This window comes from Coturnix japonica, chromosome 2 (genome assembly GCF_054131305.1).
Source record: "Coturnix japonica strain WE chromosome 2, WE-NBRP24, whole genome shotgun sequence".
In the NCBI taxonomy this organism is placed as follows: Eukaryota; Metazoa; Chordata; class Aves; order Galliformes; family Phasianidae; genus Coturnix; species Coturnix japonica.
The window spans coordinates 38,316,140-38,330,412 of record NC_140664.1 but is presented as its reverse complement, the minus strand read 5'-3'; the positions used below and the strand labels follow the sequence as shown (position 1 = coordinate 38,330,412).

The 14,273-nt window shown below is 37.8% G+C and overlaps 1 protein-coding gene across 8 annotated transcripts in view; it reads right to left on the bottom strand.

The window, feature by feature from the left end:
- NOL4 (nucleolar protein 4) overlaps window positions 1–14,273 on the bottom strand; it is a 180,076-nt gene that overhangs the window by 120,775 nt on the left and 45,028 nt on the right. For all 8 annotated transcript variants that reach the window (XM_015855552.3, XM_032442699.2, XM_015855553.3 and 5 more), the window contains exons 3-5: window positions 11,815–11,926; window positions 11,192–11,304; window positions 7,389–7,521 (exon numbers count right to left, since the gene is read on the bottom strand). In XM_015855552.3, coding sequence (XP_015711038.2) covers window positions 7,389–7,521; window positions 11,192–11,304; window positions 11,815–11,926 — 358 coding nt within the window. The remainder of the gene's footprint in view (window positions 1–7,388; window positions 7,522–11,191; window positions 11,305–11,814; window positions 11,927–14,273) is intronic.

The window sequence follows — 14,273 nt, the reverse complement described above, 5'->3', positions numbered from 1 at the left end:
GGCACACTCAATTGTTCAAGGCAAGCATAATAGAAAGTGACAGTTGCGCAGCTGGGAGGGTGGTACGGGAAATGGGATTGTTCGCTGCTTGCAACCCAACAGTCACACTATAGCTGAGAGTCTGCTAAATGCATAATTCATGTTTAATAATATTTTAGTCTCTAAAACAAACTACAGTATAAGATAGAAAAAAGAATACAAAGTCATCAAGGAAAGAACACAACTTTTTATAAAAAGACGAGAAGACACGATTAGAACTGAAATGCAGGGGGAAATAAATATTCAGTCCAATCAACTCACAAGATGATTGCAACACTGCAACCAGAGAATGAATGTACAGTAGCTTTTCAAATGAAAAGAGTCAGCTATAAAAGTAATATCTGCACTACACATCAGGGAGAGGTGTTCATATCCAAATCCTGGTTTGAAAGCCCAATCTGATTAGGTTTGTTCACCCATATAATGGAGTTCTGGTCTCAGCCATGTGCTCACTTGGAGGAAGGAAGGCACGTTTGGCATGGAGAGACAGTGTCAATCAATACCTAAAACATATTTGAGTTGTATAATGACACAAAGGAAGATTCTACTCTATCAGTGCTCTGATGACAGTGTAAGCATAAGCTGCCTCAAAAGTAAGCAGACAGTATGTCAAAATACATGACTTGCTGAAAAAAAGTCCACCCAGCAGGATCTCCAGAGGATCCTCAACAATGCTGAGAACTGAAATTTCTAACACAGAAGCACCAACACTTCAAACTGTTTCACAGGTTCAGTATAATGCAATATCCCTGACATCGTAGCAGTGCTCAAGAGTCCTGACAGTGTCACTCATCGTGCCTTTTGCACTGATAGGGTGTCACCTCAAAAGAATCCCTTAAAACACTGGTGGAAAACATTTAGTACAATTGTCTGTCTCTGTTCTCATTTCAACTTATTTTCTTTTTCTTCACTCTTAAATGTATTAGCGTAAATCCAATTACATCAAAGCAAATCTGATGGGCCAGATCACACCAGGTGTAGCTCCACTGAAGCAAAATAATAGTGTCACTGTATGCCAAGCTCTCAGGTTCACTTTAAGCCTGCTTAGGTGAAAATGATATTAATTTCCTAAAATGGAGCAATATAATATACCTAACTCTCTGTGTAAAGGAACATCTGTAATTTTGACAAGAGTATGGTAACGCTTCAGTGCAGCCTAAAGACTTATTCAGAAACAAGCACACATGACTCCTGGCCCCAACTTGAATTGTAGTTTTAAATGGTCTGCAAAGAAAAGATTTTTTTCTACACTATTTATAAGATAACAGTGCTACTTCCCCCATTCTTAATCAGCTCAAACCCCTGCTATTTAGCAAAAAACTACCTTTTGCTTTAGGGTAAAATGCTAATCAGCCTAATGTCTTGTATAAGCGACTTTTATAGCAATATAACTGTGTTAGTATACTCTACAAATTGCAAATAAAGCCAGTCAAGTCACAGAAAAACTCCCAAATTAAAAAGCTTTTTATTTGTATGGGAGGTTGCATGGAGGAAAACCAGTAGGCTGCTCTTTATGTTCAATATTGTTATTACTGCTTTATCACTTTGTGTGGTTATTTCAGTCCATCCCATGCATCATAGAAGTGTCAAGTGCTTCATTTTGAAGCCTAAAGATGTCAAAATTTTAAGTAAAAATACCCAAATCCCACAAACATTTTGGTTGATCTTTAATGCCATTGCGGAAGTCATGTGCAATTTGTCTTCATAGACAACAAGGATATTTGTAAAGCCTTTCAGTGCTCCAACAGAAATCTGACAATATCCCTTAATGCAAAAGAGCATTTCCACAGAGATATCGTAATTAGCAGCAAAAACATTGCAGTGGATTTAATGTTGAATATCTTCTGCTTGCATGTTGTTTTTATTTTTACCGCTTGCTCTATTCAATATCAAGAGCATGGCAAAAAATATAGGCAATACTGGGGACGATTTACCCCAGTACACTCCTTTACCAATCTGTCTTCACTGTGGCCTGAACCCGTAACCATATGCTTGATCCTGTGCATCTCACTTAAATCACATTGTGGAAAAAGAAAACTCAGTACTGCAAAACAGTGAGTCCGTGTTTTAATGGAATAGAAGTAAAAGTAGAAAGAAGTACTACAGTACAACCAGTTGAGAATGAGAAGATGGATTACAATTTTGGCTAGCGCTCAGTTCAGAGAGAACAAAACAACAGTAAGCATAGGTCCAGCAAACTCCACATCTTGCACAGAGTTTTAACAACTGAATCTTACTTCAGGTGAAATAAGTAATATAATCTTAATTATAATCTTAATTAAAGATTATAACTTTGATGTACAAAACAGGTACTTAGATGATTAACTCCAATACCTCCATTTACCACAAAAACCATTTGTGTGCGGAGGAAATGGTTAATGCAAACTGCCACATCTCTTAACTAAATACTGTGAAAAGCCTGGCATTATGAACAAGCTGTGGAAACAGCATGAGCATCATCCAAATGACCACAAACTACCTGAATGCAATTGTCTACCACATCACAGTACTATTGCCCGATATGCTATACACTGATAGCTGGGAAAAGCTTATTACTAATCTGCACATCCAAGATTATAATACAACTCCTGTCAAATACTGAATCATAACATATTTTGCTATAGCTATCTCCTATGAGCGCAGTCTCTATACAGTATCTGTGAGAGGAGCTCTATATATTTATATGTACTTATATATCTGCATCATTTTCTACAAACTGGATTAAAGATAACATAACCCCTCCCCTCAAATCCAAACAAAAGCATTAAAATGTTTTGCTGCACCTTAGCAGAATGAAAGATATCGCATATAGGAGGATTCTCCATCTTGCATTAAATTATAGTCAAATAGACTTCTACCTAATTTCTACTCAATAGCTCATAGCATAAAATATAACATTTACCCCTCGTTACTTCGAGTTGTACAAGAAGAAAAAAAAAAAAAAAGTATTTTGTAGAGGTTCCCGCAAAGAGTTCCTGATAAAATAAAAACCAAAACCAAAACAAGCTCCTTTATTTCAGATTCAATTGGCAAATCTTGTCTGCAGTCTGCGCTCTTAAACAAGAGCAAAAACGTTTTGATCCAGCCACATCCAAGTCCCTAGAGCATTATTAGTAAAAAGCAGAATTAAAGCCATCCCTCAAGCAGATTTGCCTGCAGATAGCCAGAATGCAGCACTCACCCCAAGAACAAGCTTAGGATAAGGGAGTCATAACATGCTATAGGGAAGCAGACAGAGTGAACAGAAGACTGCCAGAATAGGTGAATAAGAAAATAGGAGCAACTAAGGGGAGTGAGTGCAAAAGAGAAAGGCACACTTCAGCAATTTTCAGCCCTATTATCCAGCTGGCTGCTAGGGAAAGCAGTTCCCAGGGACTAGTAACCAGATAGCCCTACCCTACTCGCAGCTGGGGAACAAACCAATTGCAAATTAGAACTGCTTTCCTTTTCTAACTCCCCAGGGAAGAGCAGCAGCTCTTTTCCAACTCCTCCCCCACAGTTGCAGCAGCCCTGCAGGTGCTCAGGGTGCTATTTTCAGCCATCCACTAGCAGGTGTGACTCAGGGATCTGTTATTTAAAAGCATTCAAAGGCTACCTTAAAGTGAGAATTCTCTTTTACAGTGTTGTTGTAGGTTCTCTGCTATGTGCAAAATACATCAGCTCTCCCTATTTTTATTTTTTTCATTCACTTTTAATTACTATATTTTATACAGTGCATCTCACAAAGCTTCAGCACGTTTGCAGAGCTCAAGACTTTTATGCAGTACGTACCTACACCCATTTTTAGTACAACACCCATCTGTTACAAGCAAATGCACACCTTCCCCCTCTGCATCTTCCCTCTCAGCAGTTTTCCTGCTGACCATGATATTTCTGGATGCAGGAGTCTATCACATTCAGCCCATACTGTGGGTGGCTCTCGTAATTGCCTTTATTCTACTTAGGTTAAAATGACCTAACCATGAGAAGCAGAGAACACAGAATACTAGACTAGAAGTTGTTGAAAAACCAGAGGTCAAATTTTCTACTATGAGCTCTGTAATGGATTTCCAAATCCAAGTATCTGAATATAGTTTATATATATAGTTATAACCCCAGATAAGAAGGCATGTAAACACCTTGTTTTCTTTAATGGTTATAGTGTCAGCATGCTACTGCACTCTGACAACTGAAATGGAAAGGGGGGTGTCTTCATTTAAACCCTGGCGGCATGGTCAGGACCACTATGCATTCCCCTAGAATACACCAACTTTGTGTATATCATATTGTCAATCAGTTGAAATCCATGGGAAGAGAACGATAGATATCCCAAAATATTCTTAGATGAAAGGCCACGTAAACACACAGTGACAGAATGGACAATCTCTGGCCACTTACAATCTGTCCTTAATCCAACCCAGGTAGCAGTGATTCCTATTTGCATATTATTCCCACTAGCAGACCTTACCCCAGTGAGGGCACACTTGCAGCAGCAAAAGATGCATGCTGTCCCATTCCACCACAGGCACCATTCCCAGCCATGTGTTCACAGTCACACACAGCAGTAAGCTTCCACTTGCCTGAATGCAGCAGACATGTTTTAGATAAGCCAGACACCAGGTGTCTTTACAGGCAGACCAAATATGGTGGCTGACATAAACTCTCATAGACATATAAAATAGCTTGAGGGAAAGGGAGAGGAATCACTTCAGACACATGCATATGCACTTAAGTCCTAATTTGCATGAGCATGCGCTGTAATATAGTGTTACATTTGTGAAATTTTACAGTAAAAACTGTGACAGCAAAAAGAACACTATTGCTACATTCACTTTTCCCCTTTGTCTTCCCTCCTTCCAGTACCACTTCCTTCCCCATGTTCCAGCATTCACTGATTTCTTCCAATCTGTTTCTCTTCCTGCCCTCTGCTATCATTCCTCTTTCCTTTCCTTCCTCACAATTTCTTTCAGATTCTCCTTCAGCTTCCTGCATTTTGGTCAAAACAATGCCAGGCAACCCCACAGGCTTGGGGAGGTGTGGCTGGAAAACTGCCTGATGGAAAGGGACCTTGGCATGCTGATGGACAGTCAGCTGAATATAAGCCACTGGAGTAGGTCCAGAGAAGGGCAACAAGGCTTGTGAAGGGCTTGGAAAATCAGCCCTATGAGGAGAGGCTGAGGGAGCTGGGGCTGTTTAGTTTGGGGAAGAGGAGGCTGAGGGGAGACCTTACTGCTCTCTTCCAGTATCTGAAAGGTGCTTACAGTGAGAGAAGGGCAAGTCTCTTCTCTCTGGTTACAGGTGAGAGGACAAGGGGAAATGGCCTCAAGTTGCACCAAGGTAAGTTTAGGTTGGATGTTAGGAAATACTTCTTTACAGAAAGGGTTGTTAAACACTGGAATAGGCTCCCCAGGAAGTTGGTTGAGTCACTGTTCCTGGATGCACTTAAGAGCTATTTGGATGCAGAGGGTTGTTAGAATTTGGGTACTATGGTTAGGCTGAGGTTGGACTTGATGATCTTTAAGGTCTTTTCCAACCTGGGTAATTCTATGATTCTATTATTCTCCTTGCCTATCTTGAAACAGCATTGCTACAACTACCCTTTCTCACGTTTGTAGCTTGGTCGCATCTAACACTGGAAAACCATGTCAGGAAGAGATGTTTTCCCAGATTTCTTGGTCAGAAAATGTTTTAGTCAGAAGCAGCAAAAGAAATAGGATTGCTTTAGGAAGGTGAGAAAGTGCCATCTGGAAAGAGGGGAAGAAAGCAGAGTGATTTGATGCAATTCTGTACGATCGTGCTACCTGCAGATCAAAATCACAGTGCTTTTATTTGCCACAGGTATTAATTGCAAGTGACAGATTTTTGGCATTTTATCATTCATACATACGTTCTTCTATGATCAGATGTATTGCATGACTCTTGTTAAAGAATGCATTAAGACATGCATGTAAGGCATTTCTCCATAGCTTGCTGCACTACAATTTCTACCTCATGTGCATTTATGTACATGCACTCAGTTACCTATTAAGAAACATTTCATATGTAAAACATATTATTTATGTAAGCAGTAACCTCTAAACACAATTTTTCACCCAAAGTCAGACACATAAACTCAACAGTTTCCAAAGTATCTCCAAAAACTCTAACTTAGCAGTATTAAGTCAGACTCCAACGGCAAAGTGGACTGTCTTCCCCTACTCCTAGAGTAGTGCTCCTTTCGTCAACATATTTACACACATTTTGTGATAATTTAAGGACACCAAGAGAAAAAGTGGCTGTGGTTAAAATCTGACATAGGAAATTATCATAAACATCCTCCTCAAATATTTATTGATTTGTTTCTTTGTTTGTCTAGAAAGTGACACGGCAGAAGTTCCTGTCCAGAACCAGATCCTGTCAGCCTCAATGCAACACATGCATTCTTACCTACAGAACTTACAAGCTAACAACTGATGATGATGCTTTAAGTGGAAAAAATCCAGATTAACTATCAAATTCCATATATTCATGGTCCAGGAGAAATACAAGGAACACTTCTAAATTGGCACAACATGTTTAAGAAATTATGGAATAACAAGTACAGAATATCAGTATGTTATATTTAATAGCAATAGAACAGATCTGCACTTTGGGTGTTGCTCACTCGTGCCACCCATGAGTCACTGTAACAGACTATACAAGACAAACCTTGTGTGAGCTCCAGACCAAAGAGAAATTTGAGTCCAAACCAGGCAACAGAGTAAAAGAATACACCTCTATCCACCTTTTGCACAAAGTAAAACTTCTGTCTCTTTCACCAACAAATCAGGTTTATGTTACAACTACAATAGAAATATTAATGTTCAGATTTATAATGCTGCTGCTTCTATTTTCTATACATCTGTTTCCCTGTTGGAGTTTGTCTTTTATATCCTTTACTCTGAATAACACATCCCAGTTCCTAGCTTTCAAACTTCTCTTACATCCTTCTTCTTTCTTCCCCAATTCAACCAGCAAAAACAACTTTCTCAGACTTCTGGATTGCCTTGGTAAGGTTTCAGATTCATTTCCTTTTATGTCTGTATAGAATCACACTTGGTATATAAAAATAGTAAAATAATACTAAACATACAGTGGTCTAACCACTCACCTGTTGCCTAAGCAACAAATAAATTAACCTAGGGGGAAAAAAAAAAAAAAAAAAAAGGAAAGGAAAGAGGGAAAAACCAACCAGCTTCAATCTCTTCATGCTGAGACAAAGGGAACATATAGTTCAAATTGCCTAATGAAACACACTATGAAGTGAAGGACACAGCAGGTACTAAATGAAAGTACAGAATGGGAAGGAGACAAGACAATAGCACATTTTCTGTATGAAAGGAGAGCCTTACCATCCTGCTGGCCCTGGAGATTCTGAGGACTTTGCATTCTTTCTTCGAGATTTGAACTGAGGTCAGAGTTCACAGCTGACATCCTCGTAGAGTCACTCATATCAAACTCATCACTTTCTATAGAGCTTTCATCCTACAATTTGAAAGTTTCAGAGACATGTCAGAAAACACTGGATGCTGTTCACTTTATATGTGGGGCTCACTTACTCCATTTCATTTGTTCCTGGCAGAGAATATATTCATGCTAATACTTGTGTACATAAGCAAACAAGCAGAGCACATAAAGAAGAACAAAGAACATGCAGCATTTATGTGATATGTTAGTCTGACAAATGCAATTTGATCAACTATGATGACATCCCGTTACCACACTCGTAACTGTTTCCATAGCATTTTGTAAAACAGAGTTGTAACTGGAGACCCCACGCAAAGTCCTTGTTACTCAAACGTGGTTGAGGAGTGCTCTCCATAGTCTGTACCTGAAGTCTCTACTTTTCCTAGGCAAGGCAGGTAACCCTTTGATTTCTACTTACAGTAAAACATTTCCAGATGATCTAAGAAAAATCCACATCCAAGTTCCCTCAATATGACTTCACCCCTACACTGCTATTATATTTAAGGAAGCATCTGTGAAAATTTTGAAGACTGTTTATCATGCTCAAATGACAGTCAGTGGAAAACCAAAGTAATGAGATCACGTGAGAATCACTTGAAATTTATTCTACCTCACACGTCTTTAATATGATTAATTGATCAAGTCCAATTACCAAATCTCTACTAGGAATGATGTTAAAGTGCAAAAAGTCCCAATCAGAAATGTTGTCCCCAGTTACAAAACAGTTTGAGAATTAGTCCAGCAGATGTTCACATACAAGGTTAACATGTATATAGTACATTTTTAACATCACTCACTTCAGACCCCCACATCCACTCAAGGACTAAAAATTTAGCTCTCATGAGTCTTATTCTGCAAGCTGCGGTGGCAATTCAGAAACCTACAGCAATGTATTTTCAGTAACAACTTTTCTGAAATAATTACTCCTACCAGGAATAAAAGCCACTTAAAGGATATACAGAAAAAAAAAATATATACAGTGTCCCCTGAGGGGACTTCTCCAATTTATATGGGGTTTTTTATTTGCTTGGTTGTTGTTGTTGAATTAAAACAAAACTATCTGGCAGAACTCTGACTATTTTTATTTGGGTTGATTACCAGAAGTAACCCAGAAAAACAGCAACATTTTCAACTTTATTTACTGTGTATTTACTGTGAACTGGTTTCTACAGATGCTAACATAGTTGCTTTCTTCTGCCTAAGCAGCTGGCCCTATCAGTTCATCTTGTGGGTCTTGGTGTTGCTTCCAGCTTGCGTGGGCATTTCTCTCATTTTTGGAAGTGAAGTTCCCTGCATTCACATCTCTTGTTGAAAGTTATCCAGGAGTAAGAGAGAGACAATATATAAGGTGATACTTTTCTGCACCATCACTCCATGACAATGTCAAATACTGAAACAAACACAGCTTGTTTCTAAAGTTGTATTAAAAAAAAAAAAAAAAAAAAAAAAAAAAAAGGAATGGAAGAGTGAGGGCTTCTCTTGTGGGCACTGCTTTACCTTGTCTGGACAGGGAAGGAAACACCTCAACTACAGCATGGCAAATACCAGGATTATTGCCCTTGTATGATAGCTGTGCAGAGCTGGCGGCCACCAGGCTTGTGCTCCAGACAGATGGGGTCAAGATACACACTGAGCTGGCACTGGGATTTAGCAGAAATGTAAAGAGAAACACAAATTTCTCCGGGCCTTCTGGAACACTGTGACTCTGTTGAGGCACACTAGTATTTCTCATTTGTGCCTTTTAGATTGTCCATTCCTCTTCTAGATTAAGCCTGTTTCCATTTTGTTGATGGCCTCATATGAAAAATGAATTGAGAATGAGAGAATTTGAAGACTTTCAATCGCTGAGCTGGCTTGTTGTGGCATGCAAGTTCACTCCAGTCTCAATTCCGCCCCCTCCATAAGAACAGAGATGTGACTGATGAAGCCTTGGAAACAGAGCCTTCCTACAAACCCAAGCACGATTTCAAGTGCATGAAATCTTTCTGCTTTGCACTGTAATATTTTCACTGCCATTTCTTTCTCAGTGCAACAAATATGCAGTCTGGAACAAAAAATTAATTCTTAGCAAAACTGCTTTGAGAAAGGGCATAAATGATTATTTGAGGACTTCCTTTGTGCCTGTCCTGTTGTGCCCAGGAAAACACAACATGACTGAAATGTATCAAAAACTACTTTTCTCTTGATAAAAACAGCAGTGCAGATATTTCATACACAGTGAGATCAGAGCTACAAAACTGAACCAGGAAGGAAGATACCGAGTAGTGCTGCTTCCTGCTGCCCCTGTATCTCTGTGACTGGTTCATCTAGATGAAAAAACAACTGAAATATCAGTCATCAGGCCAGAAGAACTATACCAAAACATTCAGGCTATAGAGGCACTGTGGCAGATGGCCCTGATCCATCATGAGTGCCTGATCCTACTGTGGGATGAGTAACTGTCAAAGAGGGGAAGTGGGGAAACCAAAAAGTCCTTTAAACCCTAAGGCTACTACAGGGATAAAGCTTCTTACCTCCTGCTGCTTGGAATCCTGCTGTCAGATTCCCATAAAGGGGCAGTACACAGAGGGGAGACTCCATAGGAGGGAAAGAAGACCAGGCTATATTTGTGTGAAGATCTCAGTAAGGGATCTCTACCTACACCCTTCTCAATAAAATATGAAAATAAAAAATAAAAAATAAAAATAAAAACAAATAAATAAAACGGGCAGAAGTGAGACAAAGATTCCCAGTCTATGGGATGATGAATAATTCGTACCTCTCCACCAGTAGCCAACATCTACTTATTAAGAAACAAAACCTAGCTGATTCCACAGAAGTCTTGAGTCAATCAGAATCTCTGACATAATCCAGCTGCTAAGGTTGTTTTGGATGATTTTCTTTACTAAAAACAATCTTGTAGTCAGGCAGAAGGACACAGCATGTAGGATTGTTTTTTGGCTGGCACATAGCTGGGCTTCTAAGTATTTGGCAGCTCAAATGGTAAATGAACACATTTCTAGCAAAATGAGTTTATTACATATCACTTGGTAGGTGGCCTCCAATTGATGAAGTACTGCTTAAGATTCAAGAAAAATTGGAATAAATCACAGAAATTATTTTTGAAATAAAATAACTGTAATTTGACTTAAGTTGACTCCCTGAAGAAACTTAATTCTCAGCCTACTTTCTTCTTTTTCCCTTCTATTTAATTTGAAGTTTCATGAGAAAACCCTACTCTTATTCATCAATAAAGCAAGTTTTTGCCTTAAAGATTTGAACTGATGTGGCTAGGGCTTCCCACCAAAATGTGTTGTATCCTGGATACTAACATAGAGAGCATCATGGCATTCATTTCAGCTCTAAATGTTGCTGCTTTCTAGAAGTAGAGAATTAAAGTCACTGCTGAGCATAACACTAAGGTTATACTCAGCAGCCCATTTCATCCTTTCTGGTCAATGAAAAAACACCTTCAGGTTCTTTGAAACAATAAAGCATATTACCATGGAAGGGCATTATGTCATGACATTTTCTCTCACACTGATTATATATACGCAGCCTTGGTTTGATTTCCATCATTATTGTAGCAATGAAATTACAAAGATGACATCAATATCAACTTTCAGTTCTGTTTCTTGGCTACCACAAATACAAGCATCAAAGAATATATGAGAAAAGAAAAACAAACTTAAAAGATTTCAGATTTTACCTCATCTTGCTGTGAATTTAGTAGCTGCAGCTTCATGTGTTTCATATAGGCCATAGTAATTGGCATATTGTAATCAATCATGCTGGTCACCAGTGTTGGTGGTTTTCCATTATCTGTAATAAAAACATTTATTATGCATTATATGTTCGTTGTGGAGGCTACTTCAGCCTACTTTACAGTCAAAGTCAGACAGTTATGTCATTCAGTTCTAACTTTGGCATTTTCAATTGCTTGTAGGCTGTGCAGATGGAAATCTCCTAAGGAAAAATGAAAATCAAGTTCAAAACCTGAAAAGTGATGAGTTCTTCTATCCTAAGTGACTACAGCACATGCATCCTATCTCTTCCTTATGTTTAAGCCTTCATATAAACATTTCCATAGCAAAATAAATGATTTCCTCCGGATAAAATCATTTTTCTATCAAGGGTGCAGATGGTATTACACTCCATCCTTAAGCAAAAGCAGAAGATTCACTACCTTCCAGATTAAGTAAATGAGATGATCTGACTTACTGAACTGTTCCAGTCTACCAAATTTTTATGAACCTTCACATAAGCTAGGAAAATATCAGTGGTATTAGAAATAAAATTACTTTACATCTCACTGTTTGACACTGAAACTACCTTTATGATCTGCTCCATCTGGGTTTAAATGCATTCTTTTCTGGCACTCTGAGCAACTCATTAGAAATCGTGTCACCGCTTCTCTCGGTAGGAAGGCATAGGTCTCTGAAATCTGAAATGAATAACAAAATATAGGTGTTATTATATAAGCTGATTGAACATGATTTAACAGAACTGATCATTATGTTTCCAAATAAGGCATATTTTCATATACTGCCAGGAAGCACAATGAAAGCATGTTCTGCATACTATGTAGGATTTCAAGAAACATCTGCCTACTTTTCATCTAATGGCTAATGACAAAATTTCACTTATATCACTGGAACTTCATTTTCTGCTTATAGGTTTTTTTACAATTTCTTTTCAGCAAAAAGATTCATGCATAAATGGCATCCCATAGAGGACTATTTAAAAAAAATAAATAAAATCACAACCACAACCTTTTACTTATAACTAATAAGGGAAAAAAAATGCTTATCTTGCATGCTCTATTAGTATTGATTTTAACAACATGTAGACATGCACAGAAGCCTGTGTAAGAGTGACAATGACACTCTCTTTGCAGTTCTAACTTGGCATTTGAAATTTTGGTGAAGATATTCCCAAAAAGCTTGCAATTTTGTATTTCAGGGTGAATTAATTATTGACAGTTATAGAATTTAGGATTCATTCAAATTTAGAGATTCTGCTTCACCTGGAGATTCCTTCCAACAGCAGATTTTGGTTGTCTCCTTTCAGCGCAATTATTCCTTCTAACCACATATTCAATGTTTTAGATAAGTATTATTATTATTACTTTTTTTTTCTTTATTTTTTTTCTTCAAGAGAAGAGGAAGAATGTATTTCTGTATTTAAAAACTGCATTTTTCCTGCTTCCCCAGCAGGGATATATATATATCTTTATAGACATTTTTGCCTTGCTGAAAAGAACTTGGAGGAGATGGTGCCAAGTTGAAAATGAGCCAATAGCATACTCTGATCACAGATAAAATAAAACTGATTACATTAAACATATGGCCAACAGATCAAGAAAAGTTAATGCACCTCTCAGTTCTAGTAAGATAGCAGCTGGAATACTGTGCCTGGTTTGCCACTCCACTGTTCAAGAAGGCATCTGAGAAGTCTGAGTGGCAGGTCAGGAAAAATCACCTGATTTGCACTTATATACCTTTACTTTAAAACCTGCTGCAGGATTCAATTTCCTATCAAGAGGCTATGTTGATCAAAGTCCAGACAGGAAGTTCAGAAACATGGAGACAGGATGTAGGAAAGTATGCATATGGAAAGGACAAAATACTTTCTTTAAATGTGTGTAAATTGAATTTAATATTAAATGTTATGCATATAATTCAAGTTTCTCACAAGGATGCTAAGATGAGGGCAAATGGCCTGTTTTATCTCATAGACATTCCTTCTTGACTGCTTGTTACACTTCCTAAAGTTACACTTCCTAAAACTCCATGAACGAAAAAACTCTACCACTGATGAATTTAGTAAATAAGGGAATTTTAAATTAGTGCTTCTTCTTGTGATATCAGCTTTGTCTATAAATACATAGAAAATTATGCATTGCAAAATAAGAATGTGAATTATAACATTCTGTTAACGCTACACTGTTTATTGCTGCCGGGTTTTTTATACAACATAAATCTTATTGGGAGGGGCAGAAAATTGGATTATTATAGAAGCAAAATTTGTTCTGTGTTGAGAATTGGTAGAGATTTTCTCTGGGCCTGAAACAGTTTATCTGAAAATGAAGGCAGTAACTGAAACTCTTTTTAAATGGGAAATCCTACTAGAAAAGTTATTTCAGATAATTTTCCTGTTTTTTATACCACTGAACAAATGTTCATTTACCTTCCTAGATTCAGAAATATTGCTCATTTGCAGTCCCTGTGGAATATAAAATGAATTGTAATAAATAATTATTAATAATTATAATAAGTAATTATATAATAAATATAAAATGAATTCTATAAAATGATTAAAATCAGCTAGAACTTACCATTAAGAAAATTGGTAAGTGCATGTATGCAACAACCTCTCTCTCATAGCATTTAACACATTTAGCACTGTATTGAAATTAATGGAGCTTGCCCATGGATTCATTAGTTACCTGCATTTGATAGGAACGCTCCATTTATTCCAATCAAACACCTCTGTCAAAATTCCAGATCTGTTCAAACAAGACAAAAATTCTCCCTGGAAAGCAAGTGAGCTAAGTCCCAGATTCAATAGGTATGCTCCACTGACTATAAGGGAGCCAGGTTTTGTAGCTAAATTTATCCACATGGCAGATGCTTGTGTCTCCAACTTCCCACTGCAACACAGTTTTAAGGATGCCCTTCCGTAAATAACATCAGTTTTCACCAACTTCCTCCCCTGTTTACTTTGTAACTTGAATTAATCACTTACAGGCCAAGATTTCAGCTTGTTTAAATTGGCATAACACAAGAGAC